General features: G+C 41.6%; 1 protein-coding gene across 1 annotated transcript in view; it reads left to right on the top strand.

Moving 5' to 3' along the window:
* The first annotated feature begins 6,587 nt into the window (after positions 1 to 6,587).
* Positions 6,588 to 27,062, top strand: part of LOC133282832 (protein kinase C-binding protein NELL1-like) — a 74,028-nt gene continuing 53,553 nt past the window's right edge. Inside the window, exons 1-2 of the mRNA XM_061479160.1 lie at positions 6,588 to 6,633; positions 8,997 to 9,092. Of these exons, the coding sequence (XP_061335144.1) occupies positions 6,588 to 6,633; positions 8,997 to 9,092 (142 nt within the window). The remainder of the gene's footprint in view (positions 6,634 to 8,996; positions 9,093 to 27,062) is intronic.

The following is a 27,062-nucleotide window of genomic DNA, read 5'->3' on the forward strand; positions in this document are numbered from 1 at the left end:
GTTTGTATGGACTGGAAGGCTGAGATCAGGAACTGTAAAACCCACACAGCTAGAAAACTCTTTTTATGTTGTCTGAATATTCCATATACTGTGCTAAGGTCAAACACACCTCAGGTTGCATCCACTGTTTATTGAACTCAGTATTTTTCAATGAGTTCAATGGGATTTGAATTATATTTGAATAATATATCAGGCAAGGGAAGATGCTTCTGTTGTGCTTCTGGAACGTGCTACTTTATCCTTAGATGAAGATTGATTAAGCATAACTGGATTTCTAAAGAAGCTGTGAGCCAAAGTGGAAGCAGGACAGAAGTTTCAAATCCTCTCTTGCTTTTTAATGATTGCAGCTTTTAGTAAAGTGTTCTCCTGTCTCATTTGTTTTGATAACTCCACTGAACGTTAAATTAAAATGTATAAAACTATAATTGATGTGTCAGGTATAAATTATTTTATATCCATTTGTTAAAAAGAAAATGGGAGAATAATAAACATGCTGATGTGGTGCAAAGAAACCCTCCAATATGTATGTCACAGCATTTCTCAAAGTGGATTTCAGTTTGGTTTTACAATTTTGACTGTTGGCTGGAATTTGGAAAGCTGATATTCAGCTGGTTTGTGGAAGAAGTATCATGCCCTGTTTTGTCGCGCTTAGTATTAGGCTACTATACAGAACTGCACTTGACTTCAAATGGTGCACTAAAAATATTGAGGAGTTGAGCTTTTAGGAAACAGGACAGGAAAATGGCAACAGGTATATTTGTTTAGCACCAGAATCAGCTGGAGACGCAAGAGATGCTTTCAAAAGTGTAATATACCACAGGACAAATTTTATTACATTCCTTTTGTCTCTTGCTGCTTCTACTGATCTTTTCCATATGTTTTAGAAAATTGTCCCATATCTGTCCTCATAGCCATAAAATAAGCTTGACATCAAAATGTATCGATCAAAGTGGCGAACTTACACATTCAAAGTAAGTTCCGTTACTGGGGTAATACAAAGAAAATTGTTAGCATTTGTCACTGTGATTCACTGGACTAATTTTAAGAATTTGATGTTTCGTTTTTCAAAGACAAATCCAGCATCTCCAGCCAAACAGCACTTAAGCCCACGCTGAAAGCTCCAGATGAAAGGCTGCTCCTTGCGTGCAAATGGCCACAGCTTGATTACAAATCAGTCAAGCACAGCACCAAGCACCAAGAGAATTCAACATCGTATAACAGCAAAGAAAGGGCCTGCTGTGAAGGGTTCAGGGCCTGCTGAGAGAGATGCTCAGCTTCCAAATTCACGTTCATCTTAGTTTTGCCAATGCTGGGTGACAGACCACTGGGTACTTGGAAAGATTCACTGCTCCATCAGCTAAAAGAGCCTAGTGACAAACTTTACAGTATTAGTTCTTCACTTTGATAAATATTATATAGTATGCAAATATACAGACACAGAGTATCTATGTATGGCTGTATCCGATACCTTTGCCACCATTTCTACCTGATCTATTCAGTGTTCTTTACAAACCTTCCAAGTACTTTTCTGTTTTGCCCTTGCTTCTTCTTTCCTGTTGCTGTGTGTTGCCTCCCAAATTTGACAGAATTACTTCATGCTTTTCTGGGTGCTTTGACAAAAGCCCATCTCCAAATCTCCATTCTGTGTTCATCGATCTCTGTTCAGATTTAGCTCTAAGTAGCAGTTTTGTACCGCCAGGGTTTGGAGTTTTGACTATCCTAGGCAGACATTATACTAGTTACATTTGTAAAGTATGTCTTATATGTGAAATCTCTAGGAATATGAATCAGGAATAATAACTGTACAATCAGTTTTAGAAGGCCTGAGATGTATAGGCTTTTCCTGAACTGAACTAACTATCATACATGCCACCATATAATCTGAAGCATAAATTAGGTTGGAAGCCACTCTCAAATGTAATGAACTGCCCAGCTAAGGGTTTGTCTTCTAGTCTCAGATGTGTTCGCATCCCGATTGCCAGACTGACCACCACTCCCCTTCCCACTCCCACACCACACATGGGATGAAAATTTTCTAGCACAGTTCTTGTGCCCAAAGTTTATTCCTACCAGATTTGTCCTTCCCTGCCTCCAGCAGCTGTAAGATGACTCCAGTGGCATTTGTCAGACTTTGTGTTAAATAAGTTGTACCCTCTATCCAGTGGATGTAGTTCACTGAACTGAGAAGAATTTTGTACTTTTATAAATGATGGTGTCACGTTTCAGTACAGAGAAAAAGAGCAGAAGCTCTGCCGCTCACTGGCTTTGTTGTATGCTTCCTCTTGACTTTCTCAGCTGTCCTCTAAACCTGCCTCAGCAACTGGTATCATCTGATTATTCTGGTATTTGGCTTACATAGTTGGATTGTTATCAACCATGTCCCTGTGTGTACTTGTAAATTGTACTGTGTATACTGAGTAAATTCAATCAGCTAATGAAATTGTGGCATTTCCCATCAATTGATTATCAAATTGCTGGTATAGTTCTTCTAGCCCATCCCTTTTCCAGAGCTGCATGTTTCTGTTTAGCCAAACAGCCTGTGCCTGACCGCTTCCTTGCCTTTCCTGAATGTCACATTTTCATTTGACATGCAGATGCACTTTGAGTCTGGCCAAATACCAGTGGACTTCCTGGTCATTTTACTGACCACCTTGTTGAAAATGAATCAGTAAAAAGCATCCCAAAAGTACAAGAGAAGCTGGTATGACTTTCTTATGTTGCCCAACACAGCAATCACAGATGCCTTCTGGTGTACAAGGTGAGCAATGATGATGTCAAGAGAGGATAGTGTTTCTGAGGCAGTGATCACAGGAGCTGTGGTTTGCATTTTTGGTAGGGAACATAGCACAGAGGAAAGCTGGTGCAGTGAGCACCTGTAAAGGATGGATTTATAATCATCATAGAGTCATAAAATGGTTTCATTTGGGAGGGACCTTAAAGCTCATCCAGTTCCAACCCCCTGACATGGCCAGGGACACCTTCCACTAGACCAGGTTGCTCAAAGCCCCAGCAAGGCTGTCACTGAACATTTGCCCTCCTTGTTTTGATTTTCCCTAGCTCCCTGTGGCAGTATATAGTCTTGGAGAAAGTAGCGGTTTCAGGTTAAAGTCCCTTTGAATTCCAGTCTTCCAGGAAACTGCTGTAGGTTTAAATATCGGGCAGCACTGGCAGTATAGGTGCTGCTGCACAGATCATTAAGTACAACTTCTGCTCTTTGCCGTAGTTATTTAATGCCCACAGAAGCTGCTGTATGCACATGAAACCAGCAGCCAGCTAGTTTGGGGTGAAGGTGAGCACCCAGTCCTTTGGGCCAAAATGCAGAGAACTGCAGGTTACTGTGTTGCTGATCCGCAGTAGAAGCTGCTGCCTGGTGTGGAGTCTGAAGGACAGGGTCTCACCTGGACCTGCATTGCAATTGCCACTGCACACTGGGCTGATGGCTGCTCTGCTGTGCAGCTGCCTTGACAAGCTGTGCAGTACCTTGCTTATGGAAATGAGCTCATGGATTGTGATAAACATAGAGTAAAACAGGAGTAGGGATGGGTTTGACTCATAGTATAGACACCCTGTTGAGCAAAACTGTGTTTGCTTTCTTTAAGAGCTTATTTTCCCTATGGTGTAGGGGCAGGAGTTTGCATTTCTGGTATTGCTATATTCTTCTATGCAAGCTATGGTCCATTTTAGTCTTTTTCTCTAGTGGTGTTTGTTTTGGTACTAATGGAACTATTTTTTCAACTTTTTTTCTTTTTTCTTTTTTCTTTTCTTGACTAAAGAAGGGATGCGGAAAATGGCAAGGGAGAGAAAAGCAGTGGAAGAAGTTTGAAGTACCCACTGCATTCACTCACTTTTGAACCTCTTCCATCCCTTTGTGCTGCCAAGTTGACGAGAGCAGCTGCTTGGTAAACAAATTGTACAGATACTCTTAAAACATTGGTGCTTGTCACTTCCTGGTGATGTTGAGATGAAGAGGAAATGGGGATTATCCATTCAACACAGTTCTAACCAGTTGCTGATGTGCTCAGATTCCCAGAATATGGGAATTTGCTAATTCTCAAATGGGAGATGATGAACCCCAAATAAATGAGGTGCTTCTTTTTTTAACTGAGTTTCCTTTTTCTTTGAATGGACAGGTAGGATAAAGGGAAAAGAAGGGAGCACATGATATTATCCCTATGGTTCTGTTACAGCTGGTCACTTTATCTGCCTGTGCTAACATTGTCATGGTGATGTATGTAGATGTAAAAATGGGGATTATGTTGCACCAGGACAACATTAAGAAATTGGCCTATTAAAAGGTGCTTTGTAATAAATACATTTCAGTACATGAAATGTTATAAAATAGGAATGCAACAGTAATTATTAATATATTGGTAGTTTATTTTAGCTTTATAGAAAATTTAGGTTTTATGTGTATAAATATCTGCACACTCAAGTAACATTCCTTTGAATTTGTAGGATTACTTTGATTTATTTTATTTTTTCTTTTAATAAAAATGCTTTTATATATTTATAAATATAAATATTTGTGTTTTGTTATAATTACAGTATAACACTTGGAATTAAAGGGAGATTTACTCAACAGGAATGTTCCACGCTGTAGTACCTGCTTTTCTACAGTAGCACACTGTTTTACTGTGCTACTGTACCAAAAATGAGAATAATCAAGTTAATCCCTTCAATTCTGAAGGAGAAGAGGCTGGAATCCAGACTATCCAGCTTTCCCTGAGTCCTGTAAGCAGAAGCGCTAAAAAGAGATCCAGTTTCCAGTAACAGACAGTAGGAAACGTTTGAAGCTGCTGTGGGCCTGCATCCCTCACACTTGCTGTCTGCAGCATTGCAGCCTGGATTCTGGGGAGAACTAAAGAAGTCTACATAAATGTCATACAAATCCCACAACTTGCACTCAAGGAGGCTCTAGCTCAAATCATTTCTGCTTTCTGTCCCTGGGGATGTCCATAGCAGCCTCACTGTAAGAGGAGGTAATTCTATTAGCTGGATAGGGAAAAAGGAAATGTGCATAAAGACATAGGCAGTGGGTATGCAGCTTATGCATGTCCAGGAGCATGGTCCCAAGCAGATTTATAATTTTGTTTCCATTCTCTACAGTCCCATCATCAAGGAGGATGTGCATCAAAAATAAAGCTGCTCCTCTGCAGAGAAAATATGTCTATTTATGAAAGGTCTTTATATGATAAAAAGCTTGTATTTCAGAAGAGGAAATTTGTTAGCATTACAGAGATCAGTTCACTTTGGCAGAAGCCTCCTGACATGAATAGATTCTGTTTCTTTTGTGCATGGAATACTGAATAAGGCTCTTAAGGATGAAGGTTTACCCTTGTAGCCTTTACCCTAACGGCATCTTCACTTAGTTTCCCCAATAAAACCTTTATTGCAAATTCAGTAACCATTCTCCTTTTTAACAAGGTTGCCAGCCTGCAAATAACTGCAGAGACAGGAGCTATTTATGGGAATGCATTAGCAAAATATGATCCAGCCATGATTTATCTTTCTTGTGATAACTTGCTTTAAGTAGGAGGGAGTCTGCAGTCAGGGTTTATAAGTGCCAGTTCTGTGGCATTGGTGGGTTGCCTTCCCCATCCCAAAATAGTCTTGATTTTGAAGTATCAGAACCGCAGTGGAAGTCTTGACCCCACAGTAGACAAGACACATAGCAAAGCGTAAGCATGGGTTTGGGCATTCCAGTTGATTCACTGTTCAGTCCATGAGCTGCTCCCTGTTAGGTTCTCTTCTCCACCAGGCATAGGTACAGAAGGGATGTAAAGATATTCCTCAATTAACCTCTGCTGATACAGGTGTAAAGAAAACCTGTCATTGTTGGAAATGAATGACTTCTGATAAAATGGAAAAGGCTTCAGCCAGGGGCAGAACTAGTATTAAAAATAATTCAAATACGTGAAGTTTGGTAAAATTGCTGGCAATTGAAACCAAGTTCCCTGTATTAGATGTATTGAGCATTCTTACAATTCAGAATAGTGCTGTCAGTACTGTAGCAGTGTATTTTGTCAGTACTGTGAGCTCTTTTTCCAGCAGTTAAGTAGCCTTTAGACAAACATTCTGATTTCGTAACTTATGTTTTGAGATTTGTGGGTTTGATATTGCTACTTCCTGCATCCTGCAGTGCAGGAATTAGCAGGTTTGTGGAAAACCATCTGGGGAACAGCAGGAGAATTCTGGCACTCTTCCTTGGGGTTTTCTTTTCTTGCATTTAAATATAAGACTGAACCACCTCCCTATAATCCACCAAAGCCTGAGCAGCACAGACAAGCACAGTTAGCCTATATTGCAGAGGACTTTTCAGCTGCCGCAACAGTTGTAAAGGAGAGTTGAATTCTTTCCTTATGCAGCCATTGCTCAGCTTCATCCTCTGACAGCCATGTAACAAACCAGTGCCTGGATGACTCTTTGTGCACTGGGCAGCACAAAGTCCTTTCTCATAGAAACCTGCAGTACAGCAATTCCTCAGAGTGTCCCTCAAAATTGTCCCAAAAAATATTGTTTGGTTTCTGTGGTTTTGTTTTTTTTTTTGAGTTGCTGAGATGTCACACGTAAAGGATGGGAATTCCAAAATGGTCAGCAAGGAGGTGCTAGCACATTTGAATGCAAATATAGGAGGTGCGTTTTGACTTGGGTATATAGGAAGGAATAGGAAGACAGAGTTTCAACCCATGGCAGGCACCAGATGCGAATGGCATGCTTGGCTGTGCCTGGAGATGTCAAGATCTGGCTGCTGCACTGACATAGCACAGCTTTTGCAGTAAAGGGAAAATCTTTTACATGACCAGCCCTGTCTTATAAGCGTTTCTCCTGAGTAATCTGTAAGGAGAAAAGAACACCAGCTCACTGCAGAGACCCAGAAATAGGATTTAATGGAAGCAGCAGACATTTCACATTTGTAAGGTGGTGGTATTAAGGTGGTGATATTAAGGTGGCAAAGAAGGTGTGTGAGTTCCAGCTGCAGCCCTCTTACCTATCCCTATCAGCTCCAACAACTTCTAGTGAGCACACATGATTGCTACAGACAATAAACATCTTTTTTTTATGCCCTTTAGGACTTATTTATTTCAAGAGCCCTGTGTAGTACTTTCCCGGTGCAATGTGGCATATATTGTGGATGAAATATTCTTTTGTCAGTATTTTCCTTTCCCCCCCCCTTTATATCTACGTAGTCACAAATATTAGTGCTTTTGATGTCATGCAGAAATGTATTACTGCTTCATGAGAGTCTCTGATTATTCTCAAACCAGAAGAAATGTAGAGGAAGAATTTTAACTTGCACCTTGTGTGAGAATGGCTAGAAATGAGCAGACATTCTTTCAATAGTTCCAGAGGGAATCTTTCATGTTTTTTCTTATATTTTCCAGTTGTACTTCTTACTGCTACTTTCAGCTTTTCACGCAGCTATAGTTTTCTACAAATATTTATATGCAAAAATATCAAAAAATGCTACTTTTAAACCATATTTCTCTTTTTCCTATGTAGTAGAAACCAGCTGGTTTCACACTGGATAGATTTCAGAAGGTTCCCATATGGAGTATGTGCACTGATGAGTGGGAAGTGTTAGTGAGCAAGAACCACACAACTGCCTTGCGCCAGTCGCAGGAGTGCATATGGTGTTCTTCTGCCATCTTCTGTAAACCACTTTAGCATTCTTCTCCCTGTGTTATCCTTCATAAAGCAGTATGATATCCTATGAATTCCATATTTACAGTAAGGGAGATCCGTCTGTTGGCTCAGACAAATGGTACAAAGATGTGCTGTTTTGCCTCTAAGTAGTTAACAATTGCAAAAGATTCGTTTTTAATGCTTAGCACTTTATTCACTTTATTTTTCTTTTTAGTGCACTGGAAAATAAATCTTAAACATTTCTTCTGTTATCTAGCACTTCAAGGCTTTTCATAGCATTTGTAACATCTCTTTGCCAACACTCCATCTGTGATTTTAGCTTGCAGGAAACACTTTGCAATTCTGTTATTAGCTTAGATGCAAAGAGCTGCTGTTTAAATATTAATTGTAACTTCCCTCATGAGTGCAGTCAAACCCACTGAGTAACTTGTGGAGTTCAATAAATACCTAGGAGGGGGTGGGAAGTGTGTTGTGGGCCTGCTCTTGGTCTTAATGAAGGCGTTAGGTGAGTTAACAGTACAAAATGGATTATGTCCTGGCGCTTGCTGTCTCCTTTCGTCCTCTTACCTCAGTTCTGCTACTTGTACACACACAACAAAAGGGAAGAAAACAGAATCCTGTTAAGCTGCAAGCACACTTCTTGCACGGTTAGTGGGCTTCTGCCAATGCCTCTGTCGGTGAAAGGAAAACCACACAGTGCTCGCAAGAAAAGACACAAGACCCATCGGTTGTTTCAAATCCCAGTTATTGGACAAATACACTTCTGAAGTACTTCTGTATTGCTCTGTCAAGGATCACACCTCAGTAAAGGCATTATCTTGTGGTTGAGCCCATCTCCTCTGCTTTCAGTTGTGAGCCTAACCCTATCTCATTTCTTGATTCTACAAAATATACTTTACACTTAAAAAGTAGAAAAACCAGGAAAATATTATGTGTTTACAGACATTTCAGTGAAGTATATTTGATAGAATCAAGGAACAAAGTAGTTCACGCCATCTGACCAGCCTGTTTTTTGCGGATCACAGAGCATTTTAATTGTAAGACTCACACTGGGTATAATTAAAAGAAGATGAGCCCTATTAAAGTCGTATGTTGTCTTTTTCCCTCTCTTCTCCTTCCAGACGGTCATTAATCTTTTATTGGTGAGGAGGTTTGCCTATGGTCTAATCTGAGATTTTTTCTCATGTCATTTAAATGGGTTACTTCTCTTTGTGTTTGCAGGTGGACTGAATTTTAATGTGTTGAGTTCTGTTAATTGCTCAGAACTTAGCTGTTTTTCTTAGTACCTTGCAAATGTAGAATGAATTAAAAAAAAAATTAAGTAGTACCCACATACTCCTTTTATTTTTCAGCTTTCTGTGAAGAAGGATGCAGATATGGTGGAACTTGTGTAGCCCCTAACAAATGTCTCTGCCCTCCTGGATTCACAGGAAGTCATTGTGAGAAAGGTAAAGCTTTAATGGAACGTATTTTTTTCTTAATGAGAAATATGATTCTGCTGAATTAAGAAATAATTGCTTTCCATTCCTTCATTCTGCTGGATAGTTTGTCTTTGTTTAAGACATGACTGTTCCATAGCTGCCTTTTTCTAAGTGAAAGCTAGTCTTAAACATGGAAAGTTTTAGATAACCAGGGATGTATCTGCTTTCGTTTCTAGTTGACACTTTCAGTTAATTAGAGAAGATGGCAAATGAAAAATATCTGGTTTTCCATGTATTTCCTGTGGTGCATCATCAAGGTTAACTTGTGCTTTTTCTGAATCTGTTATGCAAACCAGAGCCGAATTTGGATGCTTTTTTCACCTGAAGTTATGGAATTCTTGAGGTTTGATTTGTTTCTAACTCACTGAGGCCACCAATTTTCATAGAGTCACTCAGGCTGTTCCAGTATATCTCACTAGCAAGGATTTGGTTCTGTCTTCTCCCAGATTTTTCCTGTTTCAAGATTTGCTTCTGACAGCTTCCCAGCCCCACTGTTTTGTTTGCTTCACGGAGTCGTGGTTCCTTGTCTACCTTAGATGAGAAGGAAGGGATCTACCAGACTTCCGTGTAGAACTCTCATTAGATTCTTTTGTCTAGCAGATTTGGGATTTCATTTTTGTTGGTATTTATTGAGGTTGTATTTCACCTGAATAACACAATTACAGAGTTTTTTTGCATTGCCTATTAGTTAGTAAAGCTTTTGCACTTGCCTTTACTGGTGGAGGTCAAGTGGATTGTTAATGCAGGTTGTGTGATGCTGTATGGATGAAATTATAATTGATGAGGGTTTTAAAGGAATTTAAAAAAAGAAACCAAGAAATAACTGTTAAAAGGATCAGTTAAAACACTGGAACCATTTGTCATCCAGAGATTATTCAGTAACTTGTGTAGCAGTGTCTGTTCAATACATGGCTATTTGACTCTAATGCAAAGTAACTTCAGCCCAGTTGACAGCAATCTTCGAGTAGTTTCTGAAAACTGATAACACATTTTGTGGGTGCACTCAAATCACTGCACACTAAAATCCCATATTTTCTAGTTGTCAGCATTGTTCCTTGTTATTATTTATATCTTCATGTTATCGTGAATGAATTCAAGTACTGCTTTTGGGAGTTGTTTTTTGTTTGGTTGTTTTTTTTGCCTATAGCCTTTGAGTTATATTTTTTAAAATAGCAAAAAAGCTCTCAAGCCTCCTGACATGCAGCAGTAAGTATTGCCAAACCAGTCCTGCGCTGCCTAAAGGTGCCCAGCTTTAAGCCAGCTCTCAGCAAAACTCCCTGTTCACTAAGGATCTTAGAATTATCCTTTTTTTTTTCTTGTGGCTATAAAGGGACTTTCATAACTAGAACACAGAGAGATTACACTGTTGAGGCGATGGTTTAAAATTGATAAATGGATGACCTAACCATTGTTGACTCCTGTGTTTTTCATATATGTTGACTGTGATGTTTTCATGTCTTTTGTATTGGTTTGATCTAAAATATGAGTTAGCACACCAAGTAAAGGAAACCTGGCAGGTGTGGTACTCAGTATATCAAGAAATTTACAGGTAGCTGTCAGAAGGCACCAGCTTCTGTGTATAAAATCTATACAACAGAAACCAGTTTGGTTTTTTTTTTTCCTTTGAAGATGTACAGGATTTACCAGTGTTGCTACAAGTTAGACTAATGCTGGTAACTTTGAGAAATCTGCTGTGCAAACTGGCTTGAGAATGAAGAAGGCTTTGCATATGAGAAATTACCATGCTTTAGTTGTGTTGGAGGGTTTGAAAACTCAGCAGATAGACCTTATGTTGTATGCATATTTCAGTCTCTAAGTGCATATCAGATCTATGTGAGGACAGCTTCAGCTTTTCTGAAGGTGCATGTCCTGGAAAAACTAAATGTTCAGAGTAGGAAGGTGATGAACCACCTTTGAAATGGGCTTCCCTTTGCTTCCCTGCTCACTCCTCCAGGATGTAGTGCTGTCAGGAAGAGGAGGAGACAGTTCAGTAAAGACTTCCTTCATAGCCTCACTGCAGCTTTTGGAAGGCATCTGAAGTATTCAAATCCCATGTTTGCTTGTTTGTTTGTTTGCTGTTGTCTGTAATGTTAGAAATAAGCACTTTGTTATATTTAACATTTGGTAGCACCCCGTTGATCATTATGACATAGACTGAAGCCAGTGAAATGGTGGGTGGATCACTTTAAATCAAAACTTATATGTTACTGTAAAGTCTTGCCTGATGAAAGCTCATGGTGAACTGTTGCGTATCAGAAGGAAAATGATGTGTTTTGGTAATGTATTCTATTCGCCACAGTGTATTTAAAAATGCCCTTCAGACTGACAACACAACAATTCCTTATGCATTATTTGTGTGAGCTGAAAGGACTTGTCAGTGGCTCAAAACAGTATGACCCAAATTGGCTTCAGCATCATGGAAAGGGTAAAATGGCCTAGTAATTAGAATGTTGAAAAGCAGGTGAGTTTACTACTGAATATGAATCATCTGTTACTCGTCGTTTCTGTCTGGTTGAAATGATGATATCAGGTTAATTCAAAATTCAGAGGGATTTGGGAAGGGCAGTATTTATGTTGGTAATTTTCTCAGGTGAAATTAAAATACACATTTAAGGCTAATGTACAGAAAATAAATACAGAATTCAATGTGCTGCTAAGAATTACCTCTTGCCACTTGCTTTGCCTGAAATGAGAATGCACTGTAACAGTTGTGGGGTTGCCTTTTCTTTTTGCAGGTGAATTGGAAACTGATATCCAGAGATACTGGCAAATAATTCCTTCTTCCATTCAGTCCCTGTAATGCTGTCTTTTTAAGTATGTGGTTGATGCTTCTTATAGAATTGTTGTAATTTTTCTATTGAGGATCCAATTCCTTCTTGGAATCAGTTTTTTGTTTATTTGTGTTGTGTTTAGCTGGCCAGGGCTTCAGTGATCTCTAGGATCATTACCATTTGACACAATTTGATAGCTGATATTTGACACAGTTGTGGTACCTGTGCTGGAAAGTTTTTGTGTTAGAGTTTTTGCTGACATTTCTGTATGGTTCCAAGCACGTATGTGCTTAACAGCTGAGCTGGAGATGTGCATCCTTAACTCTATGGAACACTGTTGGCTTAAGCCCAGGTGCATCCTTGGCAGGGATCCCTGTTAAAGGCTTCTGAGGCAAAGTTTGTTGTGCAGAGAGGAATGCAGACCCGCTACTCTGTGAGAGTTGTTGGCAGTCTAGACTCAAATGCCCTAATTTTCTGTCCAGTGATGTTTTTTCCAATTCATCTTTTTACAACATGAGTAAAAAATAAATCCCATTATTCCTTGAGCTGCTTTTTCCCTCTGTGTGGATGAGCAGCACATCTCGTGAGTGAGTTCACATCTCGTGAGTGGAGTTCTCATGCTGGTTTTGTAGACAGGAATCACCATTATTCTGTATTTGTGGGCTGTTAGTTACTACAACCACTGATGAAGTGGGGAGGATGAGACAGGCAGGACAGTCTATGATATCAAAAGCAGGGCTAAGCAGATGATTGAGTGCCTAGCAATATCTTGGCGTTCCTTGAACACGTGCCTGCATGTGGTGGAGTCCTGTGCTGGGCCTAGGAAATACAGACCAGCTTCTCTGCAGCTCTGGGATGTTGACCAGTGGTGGCAGAGATAGCAGCTAAGAGAGTCAGTCACAGTGTCTGTACAAATGGTAACTTGGGCAATCAGCAGGAAATGGCAGAAGGGTTTTAAACAGAGAGTTCCCAACAAGGGGCAAATAAAAGGAAGTGCAGTATTGTTCCAGAAGCTACAGGAGTGCTTTTGGCAGCGGTGGGGCATCACCTCCAAAAGGGGTTCAGAACAGTCACACCACATTGTTTCTCCCCTGCCTCCTGACAGCTACTCTGAGTTGGTACACAGTGAATGGGAGATACTTTTCTGGTAGATTAGAAGGACACTGTGTAGGGCAGAGCTCACTGAGTGATGAGGTTTGCTCACTGAGTGATGAAGTTTTCTCACTGAGTGATGGAATGCTGTCAAAGTTACCTGCTGACTGCAAACAGAAGCAGGGGTAAGACATGGCAGCAAAGCATCAGGATGTGATAAATCCTGGGGTTATGTTTTTGTGTTGGTTTGGACTGTGTGTGCAAAAGATTATTTGACATAGGGACGAGAGGTCATTTTGCAGTAGGTACCATGGCTGAGAAATGTGCTTTGAATCCCAATAATGATACAGTGAGTGGGGAAATGAATTACCAGTCTGTCAACACTTGCAGTATTCTGTTAGTGACGTGGGGATTCTTCAGTACAGGCATTGATTCCCCATGTGTGGAATGAAATGTTACTGTGCTTATATCTTGCAGTTGGACATGTTGTGTATGTCATGAAAATGAGGAGGTCTTTAGCTGATTTGTTTCATAGCTGTTGGCAATACCTGCAGTTGTTGTCTCAGAAGCTGCACACTTCTCTGTGTCCTTGTCTCTTAAATTGCTTCTTCTGGAATACATTTTTTTCCTGCAGTCCTTTGAGTAAAACTCCCTACAGTGTGTATTCCTTTGGACCCTAGCGATAGAAAAAACAAGAAGTGAGAATTGCATTTTTGTGTGCTATTTCTTTGATTCCTGATCTGGATCAATCTTTAGGTGTGTAGCTATCGAAGACATTTCAGTTGAGGAACCTGGCTTAAATCAACAGACAAAAAGCAAAGCAGAACAAGAGGTGTTTCACTGAGTCTGGGAAGCTAAATGTCAAAGCTCCCTACCTGTCTCTATCCAAGATCATCTGTAAAATGCAAAGCGAGGTTTATTTTGGGAAACAACCAGCTGTGGGCACAAGGCTTTGCATGAGATCCTTTCTAAAGCCTCTCATTTCAAGGTGAGCAAAGCCAGCACAGTGTGAGATAAGAGGGGTGAAGTAAATTATGCTCAGCTTATTGCAGAAAACACTGGTTGTGGCTGATGTGACACTCCTGAGGGAGTGACAGCTCCAGGGAAGGCAGATGCTCTGAAGGACTGAGGTCACCCTGCTCCGTTTGCTGCCAAGCTATCTGCAGCATTTGCCCCAGTGGTGCTTATCACAACATGGCAAGGGGTGATATCTTAATGGGATAGAAGAAACAAAGCTGTCATTGGTAAAGATATCGGGGAATAGATCAAAGGATATCTACTAGAAACATCTGATGAAGATTGTCTCAAGATTAAGGGGACATCTGTCTGGAAATCACAAGTAACTCAGTGGAAGAAAAACATGTTCTATCACACTGCCAAGCCAAAGAGAAGTGAAGTCTCCCAGACTGGGAGCACCATTCACTCCCAGCTGACCATTGCATGAAGAGACTGGACTCATTCTTGTGGTGCCTAGACTGCCTCATGTACTATAAAAGTTTAGGTTTAAAAGCCAGGAAAAACACTGAGAGGCACTGATTTTTTTTTGTTTTTATTTAGCTTATTTTTTTTCCCCAAGGGATATTTTTATGTATAGTTTATTTGTTATGTTCAGGTGTCTGGATCTATGTATTTTTGTTTGCAATGAGAGGAACACCTACTATATTAATCTGTCGTCTTAGCTGAGTGACATCTTGTCATCCTGGATAACAAATGGTTCTAATAGTCTAATGTTTTATTATTTGTATGACTTGTGGTCATATCTATTGGGTTTGCCTGGCAAGGTTTTGGTGGCAGGGGAGGCTACAGGGGTGGCTTCTGTGACAAGCTGCCAGAAGCTTCCCCTGTGTCAGATTGAGCCAATGCCACCAGCTCTGAGATGGACCTGCCATTAGCAGAGACTGAGCCCATCAGCAATGGTGGTAGCACCTCTGGAATGGCATATTTAAGGAGAAAAACTTGGACAACAGCAATTCGTCCTGGGTTCAGCAGTAGCAGCCATTTTTCTCCTTTTTAGTAGCTGGTGCAGTGCTGTGTTTTCAACTGTAATCTGAGAGCAATGTTGATAACACACCAACGTTTTAGTTGTTGCTAAGTAATGCTTATCCTGATCAAGGACTTTTCAGTCCCATGCTCTGCCAGTGATGAGGGGCAGAGGGGCGCAGGAAGCCAGGAGGAAGCAGAGACAGGACACCTGACCCAAACTAACCAAAGAGGTATTCCATACCACAGCACATCATGCCCAGTATAGAAACTGGGGGCAGTTACCCAGAAGACACAGACCACTGCCTGGTTCCGGCTGGATATTGGTTGGCAGGTAGTGAGCAGTTGTATGCTCTCCCCTTGTTATTTCCCTTATCATTGTTATTGTTGGTGGTAGCAGCAGTGGTTTGTGTTATACCTTAGTTACTGGACTGTTCTTATCTTAACCCGTGGGAGTTACGTTCTTTTGATTCTCCTCCCCATCTCTCCAGGGGCAGGGGGAAGAAGGAGAGAAGTGAGCAAGCAGCTGCGTGGTTCTGAGTTACTGACTGGGCTTAAACCACGATGTAATTGCAGCTGGAAAGAGGAGTGAGAATATGTGAAACAGCTCTTTTTCTGCTTTACTTTGAGTTCTGTTTCCCTTTATTTTTTAAGACAGGTTCCCCAGCTGGGAGGAGGATAAGCTGTGCTGGTTAAACAGGGAAAAACATGTTAGGGCATCTCTGCTCTCTGCTTAGCACCCAGAAACCACCGTGGAAAAGGGAGGTTGGTTTGTTCCTGGTTGTTTTGGCTGCTGCTGCACACAAAGCATGTGTTTATATGTTTATTCATCCATAAGTTCTAATGATGTACTATAGGAGGAACATCAGGTTTAGAGAGAGACAGGTCACACTGTGGGGCTGGAATTCTTTCCCAATGGGGGGTTGCACCACTTTGGCTCTTTCTGGAAGTGCTAGGTCCCTGATGTAGCATTCATCCAGGAACATCTCCCAGACCTGTGCAGTCCTGTCTGCTTCAGTTTTCTCTTGGATCCTAAGGAGCCAGGCAGTGGGATTTCACCTTGTTTCAAGTGGCAGAATCACTTTCTTTAATGAATATGTTAAAAAAAATGCAGAACTACAAAGCACTCAAAATGTGAACAAATGTTTATGTTTGATCAAATCTATCTATTGATGCATAAATGGAATTTCCATTTGCAACTAAGAAGTTTCCATATATGAAGTGTTTTTTCTGATGTGAGCTGTACAGAAATACAGTTGCTTTCAAATACCTACTTCATGATAAATTAACTACAAGCCACATCTCATTTCACTGTGATTAATTAAAAGACCACAACAATTCTGCTTTGAGTGTAGTGTGATAATACTGATTTTATAACCTAGTTTGTCGGGACATTCCAACTCCCTTTTCTGGTTCTTCCAGGCAGTGAAAACCAGAATAATTCAGAGAAATACCAGAATAGAAAGTGACCTAGCTAAATATTAAATGAAAATTACCTTAGTCTGTCCAACTACAGGCAGTACTGAGGGGACAATACTGAGTTTCATGAGCTCTTTGCCACCTTACTTTTTCTTATTAATAGCCTGCTCTGGATGGGCGAATCTGCCATGAATAGTTAAATCTGCAGCTATGCTAGAAATAAAACTTGAGATGTGCAGAACAGGCACAGAAACGTACTTAGATTTTTTTAAGGACAGAAGTTCTCTTGGCCTCAGTGGGAATTTCACCTGAGTGGAAGCCTCAGGATCTGGTGCAATTTGAATGAGGTGAAATGAAAAATAAATGGCTCTAGTGAGATAAAAAGAGCATTTAGAGCTGGGGGTTTATGTGGAACAAGCTGTGTTAGATGCAGTTGCCAATGATAAATATGCCATGTTTAACTGTTGATCTATGGTACAGATCTATCTAGCTGATGTAGGAATGTAAGAATCTATTCAAACTAGGTAGAGAATTCAGTCTCTTTAGAAAATGTGCACAGCTGAGAATTTTACTATATAAAGCCACGTTTCTGCTGAAATTCAATGCAGTGAATGCTAACAAATGTCATGAGTGGTCTCACTGAAGTTAATCAAGGTGTAGGGAGAAAAAAATGTGCCTCAGTCATCAGAACCAGCATAAAAAAAGTATTTATTTAAGAAATAACATGACATGTGATAGGAATGAAACAAAACAATGATGTTGTAGAGGTTATTATGTATTTAATTGGGACAGAAATTCAGATTTCCTGCATTTTTTCTTTTTAATTTAAGATTAGAGTATTTTCCCTCTGAAAAATTATGGTATGAAAAGAATGCGTTAAGCTGCTGAAAGTGACACAAGAGGAAAGAAAAGTAAGTGTAACCAGTCAGATCTTTTCCCATGTTGACAGGAATTGAGCACCACAAAAGCATGAGATGGCTCTGCTGGCTTTCATTGGACTGACATTCACAGGAAGAGGTCAGTCCCCATTCATATAATCCTTGGAAAGCAACTAAAATGGCATAAATCACTTTCTTATGTGCTTAATTTAGATTGCAGCTTACATACAATGGAGATAACTAATCCCATTATTTTGCTTTAGGAGTCAGTGTGAAAATGTGAGTTAAACCTCTGTTGAAAGGAGTCTCATCCTTTATTAGCTGACGCAACCTCTGTGACATCTGTGATAGTGTTGAATTCCAGTCCTTTTGAGGATCTGTTTTTGTAAAAGTAGCACCCATGGTTCTCAACAGTCTGCTCCAGGAAGACTGCAGAGTTAGGTTGTTGTGCAATACAACAGTGAAGAAAAAGCTACAACAGAAGGAGGTGGCTCTTTGCAAGATCTGCTGAACTAAAATCAGTGTGTGGACTCCAGAAAACAAGTTTTTCTTTAGGATTTGTCCTGGGTTCAGCAGTAGCAGTCATTTTTCTCAATCTTAGTAGCTGGTGCAGTGCTGTGTTTTTGACTTTCAGCTTGGGAACAGCGCTGATAACACCGACGTTTTTTGTTGTTGCTCAGTAATGTTTACTCCAAACAAGGACTTTACGAATCTGATGCTCTGCCAGGGAGGAGGGGAAGCTGGGAGGAAGCAGAGACAGGACACCTGACCCAAACTAACCAAAGGGGTATTCCATACCACAGCACGTCATTCCCAGTATAGAAACGGGGGCAGTTACCCGGAAGGGGTAGATTGCTGCTTGGGTCAGGCTGGGTATCGGTCGGTGGGTGGTGAGGTGTTGTATTCTCTTCCCTTGTTATTTCGCTTATCATTATTATTATTGGTGGCAGCAGTAGTGATTTGTGTTATACCTTAGTTACTGGCCCGTTCTTATCTCAACCCGTGGGAGTTACATTCTTTTGATTTTCCTCCCCATCCCTCTGGGAGCGGGGGGAGGAAGAGGGGGAGTGAGCGAGTGGCTGCATGGCTCTGGGTTACTGACTGGGCTTAAACCACGACAGTTCTTTGTGGTGCCCAGCGTTGGGCATGAACGGTTGAGATAGACAGATCTGACCAGATTGTGTCTAATCGTATTTGTGATAAGCATTTATTGTTTTGGATTAATTGTCACTCATCACAATGCTGATTTATTTGCTCTCAAGGTTGTTGCTCTTGATCTCAGAGTTTCAGCATGTCGTACCTTACCTGCAGCCGGTATTTGCTGTTCTAGTGTTTATCGGCTGGGGGGCTTGGGCTAAGTTTCTTGGTTCATTGTACTTCATGGTAATGACTTGTAATACAATAGACTTATTGATCATGAAACTGATCTGGCTTGCGTTCCCACATGTGGTCATCACCTCTATACTATGGGAGGTATATAATGGAAGTGTTTATCAATTACACATCTTTTTTTCCTCCTTGGGTGGTCAGCCTATGAAGGAGACATTCCCTTACATTCGCAGCTCCCCCACCAAACTATTTACAGCATCATTTGAGAGTTCTGAAGGTTTTGAATGGCCTTTGGATACCCTTGAGACCTGCCTCCTGATTGTGATGGGGATCACCATGTTGGCACACATATAGAGTGTGTTTTACCCACGACCATTTTGTCTGATCTTGAAAGTTAAGTAGAGTTGGGTTTGGGTCTTGTCTAGTGTTAGATGACAATATAGGAGGACCAAGAGATTTTCCCCAGGCTAGACAGCCATGAGTGGCAGGGTGTATGGGATAGTATGGACAAGTATCTAGGCCAGTGGGCCCCTCCAGTGCTTTGGAACTTCACCACTGAATAAGTACAAAATCCAGAAAAATTAGTAAAACACGTAAATGAGGTGTGGTGTTATTCTGGTCATACCAGAGAGGGACAAATCATGGCAACGTGCTGGGTCTTGGCCTATGCTTACAGAGCCCTGTTCAACACTATCCAGCACCTTTAAAGGGAAAATATATGTCTCTGGATCTGATGGCAAAGCAGCAGACAGCGCAGCTACTCCAACTCCAAGTACAGCAGCCACACCAGCCCCAGTGACAAGTGCAGCAGCTAGTCAAACTCTGACTACAACAGACAATGCAGCTACTCCAACTCCAAGCACAGCAACTACACCAGCCCCAGTGATAAGTACAGCAGCTAGTCAAACTGACTACAACAGAAAACGCAGCTACACCAACCCCAGTGACAAGTACAGCAGCTATTCAAGCCCCCACGGCAACAGACAGCACAGCTGCTGGTGCTACTCAACCCCCAAGGACAGTGGCTGCACCAACCATGACAACAGATACTGCAGCCACTCCAACCACAGTGATAATTACTGCAGATAAACCAAATGACCAATTCGTGCCAATATCAGTTGCCCCTGTACATGAGGGGAAAAGCAAACAAGAGGCACAAAAAGCAACCCGTACAGTGAAGAAAGATGAGGAACCAATGCATTTACTACATGGGACAGCATCTGAACAAGAGTTATTATTATGTGAATCAGAGGAAGAAGAAGTGACTTCTTGACCCGGGATCTCGACAGAGCTATGGAATATGTGAAAAGATTTTACCTGTCATCCAGGGGAGCACATCATCACCTGGTTGCTCCAATGCTGGGACAATGGGGCTGATGGTCACAAACTAGAAGGTGGGGAAGCCAAGCAGATGGGATCACTTGCTAGGGAAGGGGGAATTGACAAAGCAATTGCAAAAGAGAAACGGTACCTCAGTCTTTGGAGGCAGCTCTTGGCAGCTGTGAAAGAAAGGTTTCCATGCAAGGATGATGTTAGGAGTCGTTCAGCCAAGTGGACTCCTCTGGAGAAAGGCATCCAGTCTCAGGGAATCGGCCATTGTAGGGATGATCTATCACAGGCCGGATGCTGGGAATGCATTCGTAGATCCAGATGAAGTCAAATGTACCTGACCCATGTGGCAGAAATTCACACAGAGTGCATCATCATCATATGCCCACTCATTGGCATCAATGACCTGGCATGACGTAGCACAACCAACAGTGGATGAAGTGATTCATCAACTCCGAGAGTTGGAAGACAATCTCACCCCTTGCATCATTTCAGATGTGGAAAAACTGTCTCAGGAGTTCAAACAATTGAGGGACGATCTACCTGATCTATCTAGCTCCTCACGTGTACCAACACACGTCTCAGCTATTAACAAAGGGTGCCCTACTGCTTGACAGAGAAGATATAGGAGGTACACGCCATGGGCCACCCTATGGTTTTACCTGTGGGATCTCAGAGAAGACATGAGGAAGTGGGATGGAAAACCTACCTCAGTTCTGGGGGAACGGATATGTGAATTGGAGAGGAGAACAAAGGTCAAGGTTGATCATCCCGTGAAAGCTGTGCCTTCAGTCTCTGGTGAGTAGGTTCCCAGATGGAGTGGAAGAGCTGATTTTACTCCAGCTCCTGTGATAAAGAAGACTAATCCCTTTATACAAGACGTAACTTACCAATATTTGATCACTATTAAAAGGGCCCTGCCTCCAGTCAGGTGGAGGTAGGGGACAATCAGATTTACTGGACTGTGTGGATGAGATGGCCTGGCACATCAGTCCCACAGAAGTATAAGGCTCTAGTAGATACCAGTGCACAGTGTACCCTGATGCCATCAAGCTGTCAAGGGGTGGAACCCATCTATATTTCTGGAGTGGCAGGAGGATCCCAAGAGTTGACTGTGCTGGAGGCTGAAATCAGCCTGACTGGGAAGAAATGGCAAAAGCACCCCGTTGTGTCTGGTCCAGAAGCTCCATGCATCCTTGGCATAGACTACCTCAGGAGAGGGTACTTCAAAGACCCAAAGGGTACTGATGGGCTTTAAGTATTGCTGCTTTGGAGACAGAGGAAATTGAGCAGCTGTCCACCTTGCCTGGTCTCTCAGAAGATCCTTCTGTTGTGGGGTTGCTGGAGATCAAAGAACAACAGGTGCCAATCGCATCCACAGCAGTGCACTGGCAGCAATATCGCACCAACCGAGACTCCCTGATTCCCATCCATCAGCTGATCCGTAGACTGGAGAGTCAGGGAGTGATCAGCAGGACCCGCTCACCCTTTAATAGTCCCATATGGCCAGTGCGAAAGTCTAATGGAGAAAGGAGACTAACAGTAGACTATCGTGGCCTGAATGAAGTCACACCACCATTGAGTGCTGCCGTACCGGACATGCTAGAACTTCAGTATGAACTAGAGTCAAAGGCAGCCAAGTGGTATGCCACCACTGATATTGCCAATGCATTTTTCTCAATTCTTTTGGCAGCAGAGTGTAGGCCACAGTTTGCTTTTACTTGGAGGGGTGTCCAGTTCACTTGGAAACAACTGCCCCAGGGGTGAAAACACAGCCTTACCATCTGCCATGAACTGATCCAGACTGCACTGGAACAGGGGCAGGCTCCAGAACACCTGAAATACATCGATGACATTATCGTGTGGAGTGATACAGGGGAAGAAGTTTTTGAGAAAGGGAGAAAAATAATCCAAATCCTGCTGAAAGCCAGGAAGGAGCCTGACATGGACCGAATGAACTCAGCAGCTTTATAGGGATTGGTCTACGCACTAAGGAATGATATCTCTCTCTTTCTGTGGGTGTGGAGGTGTGTGTATATAGATATAGATACATATATATACACTCACATATATATGTCTCATATATATGTATATATACATATATGTCTTATATATATATGAGACAAAAGCGATGGTATATGGAAAAATGTAGGATCTGAGCATGATGTGAATGGTATGGAATAAGGGGTGGATACTGTCCTGGGTTCAGCAGTAGCAGTCGTTTTTCTCAATCTTAGTAGCTGGTGCAGTGCTGTGTTTTGAACTTTCATCCTGGGAACAACACTGATAACACCAATGTTTTTAGTTGTTGCTCAGTAATGTTTACTCCAAACAAGGACTTTGAGTCTTATGTTCTGCCAGGGGGCAGGAGAAGCCAGGAGGAAGCAGAGACAGGACACCTGACCCAAACTAACCAAAGGGGTATTCCATACCACAGCACGTCATACCTAGTATATAAACTGGGGGCAGTTACCTGGAAGGGGTAGGTTGCTGCTTGGGTCAGGCTGGGTATCATTTGGCGGGTGGTGAGCAGTTGTATTTTCTTCCCTTGTTATTTCCCTTACCATTATTGTTATTGGTGGTAGCAGCAGTGGTTTGTGTTATACCTTAGTTACTGGACTGTTCTTATCTCAACCCGTGGGAGTTACATTCTTTCGATTCTTCTCCCTATCCCTCCGGGAGCAGAGGGGGGAAGAAGGGGGTGAGGGGAGTGAGCAAGCAGCTGCGTGGTTCTGAGTTACTGGCTGGGCTTAAACCATGACAGGATTGTACTCAGGTGCATGTACAGAGAAGAAATTAAATAGCAAGTTTTGCTGGTATGGAAGCTTATAAACTTTCTTTTCCCCTTGCAAGGCTTTTTCTTTATCAGATGAAACATTTTTATTGCCCGTAGTCTGTTTGATAATATACCTGTTCTACTTGCAGAAAGTATATGATGTACCCAAAGACTCCCCTTCACAGTGGACTTTTTCCTGGATAATCCAGCATATCATGCTTGGGAAAATCCCCAAAAATCAATAGAGTAATACCTTTTGGGTGTGAACAATACCTCTGAATCTATCTCCTAGGAAATAGAAAGCCTATTCCAAATTCAGGGCTCGTTAACTCGCAGTGCAGATTCCTTTTGCTTTTCTTAAGCTTTTGTTCTTGTAGTTTCAGGGAAAGAATATGCAAGATGTTAAAATTACATTGTGCTTAACTTAAGGTACATAAGAGGCATTAAAATAACTTCGGTTGTTCTGGCTGAATGTTTTCTTTGCTGGTTCCCTTATGATTGAAGTAGCTTTAAAATAACAATTATGCTCAACCTAAAGGAACTGTGTGTCAAAATTATTTTCAAACATTTTATGTTATGATAAAAATCTCTTCAGTCCTTTACATTTGCAGAAATAGATTTCTTCCTAAATGAATCAATCTTTTTTTTTTTTTTTGCTTTTAAAATGAGAACTTATGATTTAGCAACTCAGGCAGTTCAGTAGCTGGAATTTTCTATTACTTAAGCTATATAACATCTGAATTATTTCTTTCAAAATGTATTATCTACTGAGTAGATCAGTCATTTCAGAGACAAACATAAATGGTGGAGAATGGGTAGAACCCTCTTTCTTATTTGATTTTTTTTCTTAAGAGGTAATCTGTACGCTGGCAGTCTAATCTTTGGAATAGTACTCATTTATCTTTTGAATGAGACATGAAATGAAAGCCTTAAACACTTGTCATCAAAGGTCCAGTTGAACCTGTATCTGTTTCAGCTCAGGTAATTACATTCTGCCTTCTTTAGCAGTGTTAGTCAGAGCAATTGCTCATGTGAAATAGCTGTCTGGCCAGCGTAGAATGTCTTAACTTCATAGATGGCCACGTTTGTGTGATAGGTTACAGATCTTTACAGCTTTTGTTGGCAATTGCATGATTTTAAATAGGAATGACGCTCAGGTGGAGTACAAGCATGGAGGTGTGTGAGGGTGAGCTCAACTCATCCACTGTCCTTCTCATTGCACTGTTTGGAAGTAGTGATATCTCTGATCTGGATGGCGCTGTTCACCAAGGCCAGCTACAGGTTCTTGCACACTTACCATGTCTTCTTGTACACCGGTAGGCAGTGAGGCTCTGTAAGCTAAGTGAAGGGGCACTCAGGGTCATTTGAACTCTGATTAGAATCCCATGCATCGTCCTCGCATGTGCTGCAGCTGCCCGATTTCCTTATAATAACCTACTGGTTTATTGCTGACTCGGGTTGTAAGTGCTCCTCAGTTTAAGGAAGGTTAGATAGGTTGTTCTCATCTCTGTCCTGGCTTCAGCAGTAGCAGTCATCTTTCTCCTTCTTAACAGCTGGTGCAGTGGTGTGCTTTCGACTTTCAGCCTGGGAACAACGCTGATGACACCAATGTTTTTAGTTATTGCTCAGTAATATTTACTCTGACCAAGGACTTTATGAGTCTGATTCTCTGCCAGGGAGGAGGGGAAGATGGGAGGAAGCAGAGACAGGACACCTGACCCAAACTAACCAAAGGAGTATTCTATACCACAGCATGTCATGTCCACTATATAAACTGGGGGCAGTTACCCAGAAGCACTAAGTCGCTGCTTGGGTCAGGCTGGGTATCGGTCGGCAGGTGGTGAGCAGTTGTATTCTCTTCCCTTGTTATTTCCCTTATTATTATTATCATTGGTGGCAGCAGCAGTGGTTTGTGTTATACCTTAGTTACTGGACTGTTCTTATCTCAACCCGTGGGAGTTACAGTCTTTCGATTCTCCTCCCCATCCCACCAGGAGCAGGGGGAGGAAGAGGGAGAGTGAGTGAGTGGCTGCATGGTTCTGGGTTGCCAGCTGGGCTTAAACCACAACAATCTCCAAGTTAGTATTTTAACAAGAGCCAGGATGGGTTTGTCCATCCTTTTGTAGTTGAGCAACTGAACTTGAAAACCAATGAAGTTTTTCAGTCTCAGAAGTGAAATAGATTTGTAGGCATGAGGAGAAGGTTGGTTCTTCTGTTCACTGTCACAAAACTCTTGAAACTGGTCTGCTGTTCATCAGTCAGAACAGCATGTATGTATTTGACTTGCCAGGACATGTATTTAACTTGCTTAATGAACACTTATGCAGGCTGAATTCCAGCAAAGACCTGATAGATTCCCATTTGATGGTTTGAAGCACTGGGGGTAGGTACTGCAGTATTTCAGAGATGTTTCACTATCAGTAATGGTTTATGTAAGGAAAATATGGTCTCTGGCAATTCTTTGTGATTACGTTTCTGTCGTGGTTTAAACCCAGTCAGACAATTTGTTCACTCACTTCCCCCAGTTCTTTCCCTCCCCCTGCTCCCGGAGGGATGGAGAGGAGAATCGAAAAGAATGCAACTCCCACGGGTTGAGATAAGAACAGTTTAGTAACTAAGGTATAACACAGATCACTACTGCTACCACCAATAATAACAATGATAAAGGAAATAGCAAGGGAATAGAATACAACACCTCAGCACCAGCTGACCGATAACTCGCCCCCCCAGCCCGACCAAGCTCCGACCGATACCTCCTCCAACCCTGCAGTCTCCCAGCCCTTCTGGGTAGCTCCCAGTTACCTCCTGGGCATGACGTGCTGTGGTATGGAATACCTCTTTGGTCAGTTTGGGTCAGGTGTCCTGTCTCTGCTTCCTCCTGGCTTCCCCTCCTCCCTGGCAGAGCATGAGGCTCACAAAGTCCTTGGCCAAACCAAAACATCGCTATCAGCTCTGTTCCCAGGCCGAAAGTCAAAACACTGCACTGCACCAGCTACCACGAAGGAGAAACATGACTGCTACTGCTGAACCCAGGACAGTTTCATAGAAGGAGACTGAGTGGTTTCTCTGGTTTTGGTTTATTTTGAGGTTTTTTTCTCTTTACCATGGACCGAGTAAAGAATGTCTCATGAGCTGTGTCAGGCCCTGCAGGAATAACCAACAGGACAGTTTATTTTTTTTCTGCCAAATACTCATTCTGTCCCTTTCTCTAAGAGCTGTCCTCTCCACCTCTGGGGATAGCCCTGTCTCTGGAGACCCCATTGGTCTTTTCAGTATGAATTAAAAACAGGGAAAACCCCTCTGCATACCACACAGGATTTTTTTTTTTTTGTATCTGTTACAACAAAGGCAGACTGTGAATCCTACAGTTATAATGGAAGCTCCTTTTTGGGATAGGCTTGAATGTTCTGTCTTTCTGCCCCCACCTTTAGTTGTTTTGTTTCTCACCCTTGGGATGTCCAGCACAGAATTTTTCAGTTCTTTCCATTAACTGCATAGAGAAAGTAGCGATTTAATTCATACCTTGGAAATTTTCGTCCATTTTCTCATCTGAAATCTTGTTTCTCCTCTAACTCTGAGAGTTCACAGCTGATGCAGTTTGTGAGGTGTGTGTGCTGATAGCCAACTCCCTCAGCAGTGCCATGAATCATTTATAGGCTAGGGAGTCAGATACATGTGATAACGTCTAGCTGTTCCTAAGTCCGCCCTTTGAGATGACTGAGTCATATGTTTCTTTTTGAAGAGAGCTTTGCTTTATTCTTTCTATATCTCCTCCCCCCATATTTTCTCAGCAGGCTTTATTAGGTGGATTCATTACTGAAGAAGATGAAAGTAAGTTGCATGTGTAGATGGACACTGGGGATGCAGAATCTGATCAATAATGACCATAATTTCCTGATATCTAATGTCTGCCTCATTTGATTTGACCGTGGGGGATTTTTTCAGATCCCCTGTGATACATAGTTTACAGATGTAAAAAGAATTAAATACAAAATTACACAAGAAGGAGGTAGTCCACTACTCACTTGTCCAGCCACTACAGAAAGAGATATCTCTGTCAAAGTTGTAGGTTCTTACGTTACCAGAAATAGTCTCCTTACTTGGGTGTTAAATAAATTAACTGCTGTGTTAAATCCATTATTATATCTTCTTGCTACAATCAGTAAAATGAAATTGGTCTCTTTGTCCATTTGCTGAATAGTTCCAACAGTGAACTGATTCACTGTAAAAAGAAATTACAGTAGCTCCTCTGGAGGAAATTATTCCAGGGATAAGGAACATTGAAAATTGGAAAACTAATGCAGCTGACATTGCTACTCTGTTGGCTCTTGTAGAAGACACCTCACTTCATTGCATTTAATGT

The sequence above is a fragment of the Pezoporus flaviventris genome, unplaced genomic scaffold (genome assembly GCF_033815535.1).
Source record: "Pezoporus flaviventris isolate CSIRO_AGI_PZ_B2104156 unplaced genomic scaffold, CSIRO_AGI_Pfla_v1 ptg000143l, whole genome shotgun sequence".
Taxonomy (NCBI): Eukaryota; Metazoa; Chordata; class Aves; order Psittaciformes; family Psittacidae; genus Pezoporus; species Pezoporus flaviventris.